The sequence below is a fragment of the Macaca fascicularis genome, chromosome 2 (genome assembly GCF_037993035.2).
Source record: "Macaca fascicularis isolate 582-1 chromosome 2, T2T-MFA8v1.1".
NCBI lineage: Eukaryota > Metazoa > Chordata > Mammalia > Primates > Cercopithecidae > Macaca > Macaca fascicularis.
In genome coordinates, this window is record NC_088376.1 from 58,507,666 (window position 1) to 58,520,916 (window position 13,251).

Below are 13,251 nucleotides of genomic sequence, written 5' to 3' on the forward strand. Positions count from 1 at the left end.
GCTTAGCTCGCGGGTGCTGCTGTACTCACTCATTCTTCACAAAGGCGTGCTTGTTGATGGTCTCCACAACATCTCTGAAGAGAATTTTTGAAGTGAGAGTGTAACCATGATGTACTACTGGCTCTCCATCCGGGCCATCCCAACAGTCAACTGCCAAAAACAGAACTTTATATCAACAACCCAAAGTCTCTGGTGTTTATTAATATTTCTGGAAATACCAGACACATATTATTTTAACTCCATTATCTGAAATTATACCCATTTCAATCCTGACAAAGACATGACACAGATACAGAAATTGGTGTTCTGGCATATTTATCAGAACAAAGAATTAAAGACTTGCTTTTCCTCAAGACACAATGATTTGGTTTTGAGTGTGGTTAAAAAGATGTCATATTCTTAAACAGCTCAGAATTCACCAAAAACTCATTAGAAGTTAACTAAATCCAGTCAAGTGTGCCCAAGAATAGGGAGATTTCTTGAAAGGTCATTTATCCAATTTCACTTCTTCTTCTTCTTCTTCTTCTTCTTCAGGTTATGAAGGTCTTTTAGAAAGTCACAGTGTCCTTCTCAAATTAATAATATAGTTTTCATTATTGTTCACTTAAGCTCACAATGTTTTCATTAGATTGATTTCCATTTCACTAATACTACAGGAGTTATAAAACAACATCGACTTCCTAAGTTTAAATCCTAGAGCCCTGCCAAGATTTATGTGAATTTGGGCAAATGACTTAATCATTTGAAGACTTGCTTTCCCCGTCTAGAAAAGGAGAGTAATAGCACTTATGTCATAAATTTGAGTGACAGTTAAGTACACATAAAGTAGCTTGTAACACTGCATGGCACATAGTAACTATGATTGTCATTGATACTATTAATATTGCTCTTTACCCACACAATCTCATTAGCTCTCAGCTGGAGAAAGATAGCAGGTTTTTCACCATCCCCCTCTGACTAAGAATTTGCTTTCTCTTGTTTTTATATTCTGCCCCCAGGCTAATTCCTCAAAACAGCACTTTCACCGCATTGCTCCTTTGCTCAAAAGTCTACGTGGTGCATAGCACAGCATTCAACACAGAGAAGTAGTCTGTAAATATATGCTAAACAGATTAATAAATATCTTACATGATACAGAAGCTCTTGCCTGCTTACCTCCAATGCCCCTGTCTCTTGTGCTAGAGATTGGCTAGTCATTCACTAGCCCTGTTTCTTCTTTTACCAACGGAACACAGCTGGACTCTATTTCCTAGCCTTCCTTTGCAGGAGGATGTGGCCAGTGAAATGTGAGCAGAAAGTATGTGCACCACTTTCAGGTATGCTCGACAGAAACCTGCTGCCTTACATAATCATTCACCCTCTTTCCTCTTCTGCTGTGACTTCAGAAGCGGTGAAGATGGCACAGCCACGAGATGGAAAAAGACAAAACTGCTTGAGAGATTTGCCCACTAGGAACACCTATTTTGAACTTCACATAATCAAGAAATAAACTTCAGTTGTTTTAAGGCACAGACAATTTGAAGTTTAATTGTTAAAAGGACAATGTTGCCTTAATTATCATGCTAGCTCCTGTCTGATAATTCAGTCTTACCTTCTCCTACACCCAATCTCATAGGCTTGTTCTTCTGGTTAGGCGGCAAATTTTCTCACATACAGTCCCACCTCCATGCATCTTTGCTTCTTTCTTTTAAAGTCAACTGACATATCCCCTTCTCATTTTGCCAATCTAAATCCTAATCAAGGCAAAACAAGGATCCTCCACAGAACCTCACTAGTCCACAGGATCTCTCTCTTCCTTACAGCAAGAGGTCATCATCTCAAACACCACCAAGAGTTAATATAAATAAGTGTACCTAGCAGTTAATATAAATAAGTGCAGCAGCTTAATGGGAAATGTGTGCCTGCATGAGATAACTACTACTTACTGTCAATCATTACTAAGTGGGAATAAGAACCTTGGTTGCCAGATCTTCTGAGGAAACTAAAATGTCTAGATTTTATTGCTGTGTATTTTCCCAATTTTTAAATACTGGCAATTAATCCATTTTTAAAACTACAATATGGGTCAAACATAAACATTTCTGCAAGCTGAATTTGCATAATGGAATGCCGATTGAAAGTCTGCCTTTAGAGTTCGAGACCAGCCTGGCCAACATGGTGAAACCCCTTCTCTACTAAAAATACAAAAAATTAGCCGGATGTAGTGGCAGATGCCTGTAATCCCAGCTACTCAGGAGGCTGAGGCAGGAGAATCGCTTGAACCTGGGAGGTGGAGATTGCCGTGAGTTGAGCTCATGCCATTGCACTCCAGCCTGGGCAACAAGAGCGAAATTCCATCTCAAAAAAAAAAACCGAAAAGAAAAGAAACTCTGCCTTTAATTAGGACCACACAGTTCCAAACCACATATGTTCTCTGTTTCAGTAGCACCTTCCCCTATATGTGTGCTTTGTGTATTACCCCAGGAGATGATATCTCTGTTTTTCTTCTAAAACACGCAAAATGTTCACCATAATCATAATGTGATTGTAATGGTTAATTTTGCATGTCAGTGAGGCTTGGCTATGATGCTCAGTTATTTGGTCAAACACCAGTCTATATGTTCTGTGAAGACATTTAAAAAATAGGATTAACATTTAAATCAGCAGGCTTTGGGTAAAGCAGATTATGCTCCACAATGTGAGTGGGCCTCACTCAGTCAGTTGAGGGCCTTAAGAGCAAAGACTGAGGTTTCCCTTCAAGGATAAATTCTCAACACTGCAACACAGAAACTGCCTGAGTTCCATCGTCCTGCCCTTTGGAATCCACACTCAAAACTACAACATCAAGTCTAACCTAAGTTTCCAGCCTGCTGGCCGGCTCTGCAGATTTCAGATTTGCCAACACCCACAAGTATGAGAGTCAATTCCTTAAAAATCAACCAATGAATCTCAATCTCTTGCTTTCTCTACATATCTTACTGGTTCTGTTTCTCTGCAGAACCCCAAATAATATCTATATGAATCCACTAAACATTGGCTGTTCAAACATCCCTATGGGAAAAAAATAGAAAAAATTAAAGAAGTAAAAACATTTACAGTTTATACCACAGGAATGCTAAAAACAATGTTTAAGGATAAGATGCTGTTAAGAAAACCAAAGGTTCTGAGATACTATCAGACAATGTCCACTGTTCCTTGGGGCCTGCAAATGAGGTCAAATATATCAACAACATCTTCTCACAAGAGAAGCGTCACCTGTATTTTTCCATGTACTTGACAGTCTTTAATTTGTCTCTGGAAATAATCATGGAAAAAAAATTAACAGATGTTTCAAATAATATATAATTTTAACAATGTTTACCCTGTTTTGTGGTCCCTTCTTGGATAAGAAAGGGCATAACAGGATTCTTCATAAAGGAACTAATAGCTTTTCCATAAGAATGCAAAGGCGACAAAACAATACCTTGCCTGACTTGCTTACTATGTCCACATTAAAAATAGCTTCTAAAACTGTATCAGTCATGAAAGAAGGCAGTCTTTGGCTAGTATTTACAACATAAGCAGAATATTCATAATTGAGGACAGGAGGTTGTCCTAATGTTCACTTTTTATATCTAATTCCATCACTTGTCTGTGAGATGAAGGTAACAACATTCCCAAACGGTACTGGCATCTTTATATGTGGCCTTCATGGCCAGGTTCAAATGGCAGTGAAGCTTCCTGTAAGTGCTAATGTTGTAAATGGGAATGTTGGCAAGGTAGAAATCCTCTATCCAATTCCCCTGCTCATAAAAGAGCCAGGGCCCATTTTTCAATCAGGTTACACACTATAGAACCCCAAAAGCAAAGCAACTCCGACAACGATTTGGCCATTCTGAAGGCCAAATAGCTAACACGACAGCTTTTCATAATGGAGCTTAAAGACGTTCCACCCTGATAGCACTCCCAGAGATAACTGGAGAAGTCATAAACCGATTACAACAGCGATGCAACACAGTCCCATAATGAGAATGAAAATCCCCTGGACAGAACATCCATATTTATTAAGCAACTCAGGCTGAAAATCAAGCAAATAAAAGGCCATGTAAAAATGTTATCAATTTGATTGCTAACAAGCCCACCTCACCAAAAAGACTTATTGCTCTTCCTCAAGACACTATGTACCTATCCTGACTGAGGACATTATTGCAGCTGAACTAATGGAGATGGAAAACATAACATTACCAAAATAGAAGCTTGAAAGTAGAGAGAGCCTGCAGGTCACAATAGTGTGAAAACACTGTATAGAATCATTCTTCTCCATCTCTCAAGTGCTACACTTGGCAAAAGCTGCTTCAGAAAACAGCTGTGGGACCTGAAATTTCCAATCCATGACTGGCTACATTCTATAAATTGGGTTCTTTAAATTCTAACTGCAGCTGTTTAAGAATAAAAAATACCTTCATCTGGCCACATGGTAGATAAAATGCCACTAGGTATACAAGAGTACCTCTTTATCCTCGGGAGATAAATTCTAAGGCTCCCAGTAGATGCCTGAAACTGCAGAGTACTAAACCCTCTCTCTCTCTCTCTCTATATATATATATATACACACACACACACACACACACACACACTCTCTTGTTTTTTTCCTATATATACATACCTATAATAAAGTTTAGTTTATAGATTAGGTCAGTAAGACATTAACAATAACTAATAGTAAAAGAGAACAATTATACTGCAATAAAAGTTATGTGAATGTGGTTTCTCTCTAAAGATATCTTATTTTACTGTATCACCTTTCCTCTTGTGGTGAAGAAGGGACAGAGTACGACAGTGTAAGATTTCATCACACTACTTAGAATGGTACACAACTTAAAATGTATATGTTGTTTCTCTTTGGAATTTCTATTTAATATTTTCAGGGTGCGGCTGACCATGGGTAACTGAAGCCATGGAAAGTGAAACCACAGATAAGAGGAGACTACTATACATACAATTGATGTCTCCATGCCCAAGCTTCAAATGTAGACTAAGGACTTCAAATCACAGGACTGACAGAAATTGTTAGGAGGGCCACAGAGATCATGTCACCAAATGCTAAGCCTTCAGGAACATCTAAATATTTAGGTGGTAGGCCTAATCATGAATGAAGCAAATTCCTCCTTTTAATGCCAACCTCCCCTCTATGTTGTGCTCCTCACTTTCTCTGGCCATCCTTATGTGACCTGACAGCCTCATTCAATTCCTTAGGGCTGGTCATGTCATTCAACGCTTGCTCCTCCAAAACCACACAGACTTTCTGGAGAACACTGCAGTTGGAGAGTCAGACCAACCTGAGTTCAAATCCCAGCTTCCAAGCTTCCTAACTATGGGAACTTAAGCCATTTATTTAACTCTGAGTTGAATCTCTTAAGAAGAGATTATTCCCTCTTTCTTGGTGGCAGTATAAGAATTAAATGAGAATGCATGGAAAACACTTAGCCAAGACCTGGTCCACTAAAGGTGCTAAAATCATAGTAGGTCCTCTTTTCCTTCCTATAATACATTCAAATCCAAAGTGACAACCACAATTTCCAATAAGAAATAGGTCAAACACACAAAAACAACACGAACAAACAAATACAAAGAAATAGGTCAAATGAAAAGCTGACCAAGTCTCTGAGATAAATATAATTATTCTCCTCAAGAAAAACATTCCAGAAATAGTAGTTCAATTTCTATTGTCTAGTTATAGATTATTCTAATAATAAGAACTTTAAGTCAAATACTAGGGAAATAATTTACTGATGCAAGTTGGTGAGGAAGATATTTCGGAGCACATAAAAAAATTGCATATCCTTTAAAATTATACCACAGCTGTGCATAGCCTCATTTGTGCAAGTATCTGGAGAAGGTAACCTTTTGGACATACAGAGCCAAGTAGCTTCTTTGTATTACAGCAGTGATTGGAAAACAGGAAGTAAGAAGGTACAAGAGAAGGCTCTTGTTCAACGTCATCTACTGCACACAATTTTCAAAAGCTCCCATTTTAGAATTAAAAGACTATTGGAAAAGCGACAACTAAAACTCATGTGTACTTTATCACGAATTATCTTAATCAGATAACTTTCCTTCTTAATACCCCAAACAAAGCTGGAGGATTAGAAGTTTTGAGTCGGTATAAGGAGTTAATGACAGAAACATGGTTAGGCTTGGGTAGGATACTGATTTTGGACAGGTAAATCAAAAAGAGAAGCCTAGCTATCTGAAGGAACTGAAAAGCAAAATAAATAGAGCAGAAGAGACAGAATTAACTAAGTTGTAAAATTGTCTAGAGTTGACTATCCCTTCATGGAGTCACTAAAAGTCATTTTCCATACTTGCATTTGCAATGATAGGCAACCATCAGTGTGAAACCAATGAGGCTGTGTGCTCAGGGCATCTCTATGCATCTCAGACATGAAAACTTGTTGAGTGCTGAGCAAACAATGGGCTGAGAGCAGAATGTCACCTAGAGACCTCTTATTGCTTGAAAGGATTTTCTTCCTGTTAATATTTTATAGCATCTTCATTATTCAGTTGTTTGAGCTACTCAACTGTTAATCACTATTGCTGGTATGTACTGTCTGCAACTATTGCAAAAATACTGTTGAAAGACTACATTTCCAGAGCATTCACTTTGTAGTCGTCCTATTGTGTCTGTATGCAGGTAGTTTTTAATACCTGCCCATTTTTTAAGTATGTTGATTTACCTTAATAACATTGCTGTCACTTTTGTAGCAGAAAATTCAAGCTACAAACTATCTGACAAAAGAAGGCCCTTCCAGTTAAGCAGTCTTATCTCATTGTCCTGCTGCTTTATTCATTGCCCTACACTTTCCACCATGCCTAGGACAACCAGTCATCCCACTGCTGACTCCCAGCACATTCCCCACCAAAACCAAAAGACAATTCCCTTGTGCTTCATGGCGTCTCCATTCAACCATAAACCAACTCCCTTTTTTCTTCAGACTCCTTTTGGAATTCTCCTCAACCTCCTTACCCTGGCGAAGCAGCAGCTTACCTTCGAGCACGCTACTTCCTTTCTCCAAAGATGCTCTTTTGTATGAATCACAGAAGATTTAAATATAAACCAGAAGGCATTATCTATGCCTTTACTGCTACTTTTAAATGATTGTTCTTCTACACTCATTAAAAAAATCTCTCCTCCTTTGAAGCTTATTCTATACAGCTATACCTTTCTGGCATCTTCCAATCACCTTTTCTATAGCATTCTTTTTCTTTCTTTTTTTTTTTTTTTTTTTTTTTTGAGATGAAGTCTCACTCTGTTGCCCAGGCTGGGGTACAAAGGCATGATCCCGGCTCACTGCAACCTCCACCTCCTGAGTTCAAGTGATTCTCCTGCCTCAGCCTCCTGAGCAGCCAGGACTACAGGCACATGCCACCACACCTGGCTAATTCTTATAGTTTTAGTAGACATGGGGTTTCACCATGTTGACCAAGCTGGTCTCAAACTCCTGATCTCAAGTGATTTGCCTGCCTCAGCCTCCCAAAGTGCTGGGATTAGAGGCATGAGCCACTGTGCCTGGCCACCTTGTTTTTATACTTAAGCGTCTGGCTTATAGCTTTTAATCTCCAATTTGCTCCTGTCTGCATCCTTTGTAAGTTAAAACACCATGTAGCCATCTATTTAATCCCTTAGCACTGACCTCCTCAAGGCCAATAGTCCCTTGCTTCACTCTGTTTCCATGACGCTCACCCATGACACAATCTGGATATTGTCACCTGTGACTAAATCCCATTGCAATGACAGCTCCCTGGTCTCATTTTTTTTAAGTGTGATGATAACTTTCCACGTTTTTCTATTTATTTGAGTCTTCTAGTCTCTTAATCTTATTTTATGGCCCCCTATCCACTTCGCTTCCTTTCCTAGAACCATGCAGCCCCTGTCAGTTACTTATAAGAGCTCTCACCAATACCCTGAAGATATTTAATATGACCTAGAAATCCCAAGGCTTGGATCAATTCCATAATCTGTCTTCATTCCTTCTCTAAGCAGATGAGTACTATTGGGGACGGGATCAAAAGGAGTCTAAGCATCCAGATTTTGAATCAGTAAAGACTGTTTTTGAAATCAGCTTGGCTTTCCCTGACTTACCTTGTCAATTCCTTTCACATTCTCTGATAACTTCTTTAACAATTTGCTGATTTTAAGCCCTGTGGCCAACCTCCATTCACTTTATACTGAGTGGATGAGGCTCTCTCCTACTTCTCTGAGAAAACAGGCATACACCCTTTCAAAAATCTCTTGTCTCCTTTATCCCACCTGAAAACAAACCTATATTATTTCCCCCACTTCCAAGTCTCAAAACTGCCCCACAACCTGTATCATCAAGCATTTGGATGCAGAAAAATGCCCAGTCACCAACCCACAGCAGGTAACCAACTGCCCACTAACATATCATCAACCTACATAGCAAAGGCCACCAACAATTCCCTGCTATCAAATGCAACTAAATTGGATACTTAGTTTTATTTTACTTTTCTGTTCCCTGTGGCATTTCTGGCCATTCCTTTCTAACCCTTTCATCCTTTAGATGCAAGTACTCCTGTTCTCTGCACTGGCCTTGCTGGCTCCCCTTGCGCTTCCTACTCCTAATCATTGGATCGCTGAAGTCCTCAGGCCTCTTTCTCTTTTCCCCTTCTCTCTATAAGTGATCTTGTACACTTTCATGATTTTAACTACCACATACCAAGTTCAGCACTTTGGAATCCTTATCTTGCCCAGACTCTTCATTAAGTTCAGACATTGTTATCCAAGTGACTGATAAAGATGTCCACGTACATGTTATAAAATCACTCTAAATTCAGCAGATGGAAAACTGGACTCATTTAGGCTCTTCCTCTCAGATTCCCTACAGTATGGGGTGGCACCATCCACCTTCTAGCTCTCCCCTTCATTCTTTTCATTCTTTTCTCTCACCAGGTTCCACTAAGTTTACCTCTTTAATACTGCATCCTTATCATCATCTCTTTCTCACTTAGTCCAAGATTTTGGAATCCTCCCTTGGATTCACTGTGATAGCCTTCCCACCATCTTCCTGCCTCCAGTTTCACCTCCCTTCTCCCTCCACAAACACACATGTCAAAAAAAAAAAAAAAAAACTTTTAAAATTATCCTTTCACACTGTTGCCCAAATAATCTTTCTAAACTGCAAATCTGATCATATCACTGTAGATATTAAAACCCTTCACTGGCCCCTCATTACCAAAAACTGAAATTGAAATTCCTCACCATAGCACTCAAAACCCTTTACAGCTGACCCCCAGCTCCCTTCCTAGCCTAACTAATTTCTCATCACATTTTACCTCGCACTTCATTCTCTATACCACCACTTCTATACTATTGTATATCAATCAACTGGTGGAATTTTCACATTGTTTCTCTCTCTCTCTCTCTCTCTCTTACAGGTGGGGTCTCACTATGTTGCTCAGATTGGAATGCAATAGCTATTCACAGGCACAATCATAGTACACTGCAGCTTTGAACTCCTGGTCCCAAGCAATCCTCCCACCTCAGCCTCCCGGGTAGCTAAAACTATGGGTGTATAATACCATGCCTGCTTTATATTATTTTTTAAAAAAACGTTCATCCCTTCTACTAGACCATGAACTCCCTGAAGACAGAATTCATATTTTACTTAATTCTGTATACTCACCACCTGGAACCCACTAGAAGTTCAAGAAGTGTTAGCTAACTGATAGACCACGAAGTATCTTAAAAACAAAAAGCTTGGCCGGGCGCAGTGGCTCACGCCTGTAATCCCAGCACTTTGGGAGACTGAGGCGGGTGGATCATGAGGTCAGGAGATCAAGGCCATCCTGGCCAACATGGTGAAATCCCGTCTCTACTAAAAATACAAAAAAAATTAGCCAGGTATAGAGGCATGCCCCTAATCCCAGCTACTTGGGAGGCTGAGGCAGGAGAATCACATGAACCCAGGAGGCGGAGATTGCAGTGAGCCGAGATCGCGCCACTGCACTCCATCCTGGCAACAGAGCGAAACTCCATCTCAAAAAATAAAAATAAAAGTAAAAAAAAAAAAAAAAACCAACAAAGAGCTCTCCTGAACGATTTTTGCAATTGTATAATTAAAAATATCTTTCTAGGAAGACTTTAATTTTCATCATAATTTCTCAGCAACTAACGGTATGCTTCACAACTGCTAACACATACTCTTTTTCCCAATTAAACAATAAGGAGCCAGAGAGAATTATGAGTTAAGACTGACTTTACAATGAGCACAAAAATAGTACTAATTAGTATGAGAGTGTGTTTCAGGTCTCCATTCTTTATTCTTGACTCAACAGACTGATTGAAGGACAGGGTCGCCCATACACACCAGAGCTCAGAAAAAGTGCACATACCTTCCACGCAGCGACAGCCCTCTTGCAGCACCCGTGCATACATATCCACTTTGGACTGAGAAAGGAGCTGGTCCCCGGTCAGGTATGTGTTGTGAGAGGAAGCAATGTAGTAGTTGCAGAGGGGCTGATCCATGTCTTGGTACACTTCATGGTGCAATGGGTTAAATATGTCACAGGCAGGACTACGCATGAAGTTTGTGAAGCCTTTGGAAGAAAGAGAGAGTGACTTACCACAGCTTTCAAAGCGTACATATTTAATGGCTCTAAGAGGGACAAAAGGGGTCAAAAAATGTTCATAATGATTATCTTATTTACCCTCAGGACGGCCTTTGTGGGGAAAACTGGAAAAGATGAGAGATTTGCTTGAGGTCAATAGTATGGTTTGGATATTTGTTCCACCCAAATCTCACGTTGAAATATAATCCCTTGTTGGAGGTGGGCCCTGGTGGGAGGTGTATGGACCATGGGGATAGATCCCTCAAGGCTTGATGCTGTCTTTGCAATAGTGCATGAGTTCTCCTGAGATCTGTTTCTTTAAAAGTATATGGCTCCCTCCACTCCACTCTCTCTCCTGCTCCAGCTCAAGCCATGTGACCTGTTTCCTCCCACTCTACCTTCTACCATGAGTAAAACCTCCCTCCAGCCTCCCCAGAAGCCAAGCAGATGCTGGCACCATGCTTCCAGTACAGCCTGTAGAATGTGAGCCAATTAAAACTCTTTTCTTTATAAATTACTTAGCCTGGGGTTTTTTTTTTTTTTTCTTTTTTTTTTTTGAGATGGAGTCTCACTCTGTCACCCAGGCTGGAGTGCAGTGGCACGATCTTGTCTCACTGCAACCTCCGCCTCCCAGGTTCAAGCGATTCTCCAGCCTCAGCTTCCCGAGTAGCTGGGACTACAGGCATGCACCACTGCATGTGGCTAATTTTTTTGCATTTTTAGTAGAGATGGGCTTTCACCATGTTGGCCAGGCTGGTCTCGAACTCCTGACCTCAGGTGATCTGCCCGCCTCGGCCTCCCAAAGTGCTGAGATTACAGACGTGAGCCACCGTGCCCGGCCAGGTATTTCTTTATGCAACACAAGAACAGCCTAATACAGTCAAACTGACAATGTCAAAAAATGAAATATGACTTTTAGGAATAGCCTTTTAAATATAACCATATATATACATAATGTTATATATATTATATATTACATACATAATAGATATATGTTGACTTTTGAAGAATTTTGACTAGGTAGAGGAGGGGCCAAGCCAATTACTGATGACTGAACTCAAGCTATGCTTATGCAGTGTGACTAATGCCATGCTAAAGCCATAGTTATACCAAGAGGTACCCTGATCAACCAGCAATTGATAGGTTATTAAGTTCATCTGAAAAATAGTAAAGTCAGTGCCATAATTAAGGTAGTATGTCAAATGTTAAACACTGTCTAAATTCAGGGTGTGACTGACAACCAAATTGGTTTGAAAAAATGCTACTAATGGCTGGCACATTTTATAACTTTGAAATAGTCCTTTAAGATTATTTAGAAAACCTTATCAGTTTTTTTACAATCTTTCAAAATATAATGCCTGGGTCAAAGAGGTTTTCATTAATATAACGAATAAATACATGGATGACTTGCAAGTACCTAAACAGAATAATTATAGGGTAAATTACTTCAAGTCTTCAAATATCATTTGGTATAATTATATTTGTAAATATCCTTTGAAATTTAATTTCTTCATGCCAACTTTTATGTTCATAACTTAGGAAACCATGTTTAATTCCATCTTTTTGGGCCTCACCAAAGAAAAGATTCATTTCTTAGCACAGAAAAGGCCCAAGTTAGTTTATCATCTCTGGTTGTTTTTAAAACAGTTTTTAATGATATAAGATTTCATTTTATTTTTATTTTATTTTATATTTTGAGACAGAGTCTCACTCTGTCACCCAGGTTGGAGTGCAGTGGCATGATCTCGGCTCACTGCAACCTCCACCAACCAGGCTCAGGGGACTCTTGTGCCTCAGTTTCCTGAGTACCTGGGATTATAGGCATGTGCTACCATACCCAGCTAATTTTTGTATTCTTAGTAGAGACAGGGTTTCATCATGTTGGCCAGGTTGGTCTCAAACTCCTGGCCTCAAGTGATCCCCCTCCCTCAGCCTCCCAAAGTGCTGGGTTTACAGGTGTGAGCCACCACACCCAGCTAATGATCTAAGATTTTAAATTATTCCTCTTCATTTTAATCACCTACCGCCCCTGGAAGTAAATAGATGGTATTAAACCCCCCCTTATTCACATTGATCTGGGAGCAGAAGTAATGAGGGGGCCAACGGTCAAAATTGATTAGATAAACCATGGCTTTGCACGCTCTTATAGGCAGCTGGTCTTTCATTAAAGATCATCTGCTCTGCCTGAAAGATCCTCCTCTTGGGTGGCAGCCTTCATGGTATTTCTTTACATATTTTAAATACATATACATACATTAGCTATATTTCTACCATATTATTTATGTCTAACATTCCAGGAGCTAGATTCTGAGTACATAACTGTGGGCGAATATTTAACTTATTTGAGCCTCACTTCCTCAACTATAAAATGAAGTCACTGTATTAATGAGATTTGTGGTTCCAACAGCTTCTCCAAAGCTACCAATTAGGAAAAACAGTCAGTTGCTACCATTTTAAAAAAAAAACATGGCAAGTCACTAGTCTCAGAGAGAACTTATTTTAGGACTGAATTTCCCTTCATGAAATTATCAGGCTGAGGCTATTTCCAAAAATTAGCCAGTTGAGAAAAGTCCAAATATGTCATGGCATCCATCACACATGGTGGTATCAGGTAGACTTGCCTGAAGTGGAAAATGCTTATGGGCATTGCAAAAGTAAGAGAAA

General features: G+C 39.6%; 1 protein-coding gene across 1 annotated transcript in view; it reads right to left on the minus strand.

The window, feature by feature from the left end:
• Positions 1 to 13,251, minus strand: part of PLCH1 (phospholipase C eta 1) — a 254,453-nt gene that overhangs the window by 63,509 nt on the left and 177,693 nt on the right. The window contains exons 8-9 of the mRNA XM_065540098.1: positions 10,372 to 10,575; positions 30 to 150 (exon numbers count right to left, since the gene is read on the minus strand). Of these exons, the coding sequence (XP_065396170.1) occupies positions 30 to 150; positions 10,372 to 10,575 (325 nt within the window). The remainder of the gene's footprint in view (positions 1 to 29; positions 151 to 10,371; positions 10,576 to 13,251) is intronic.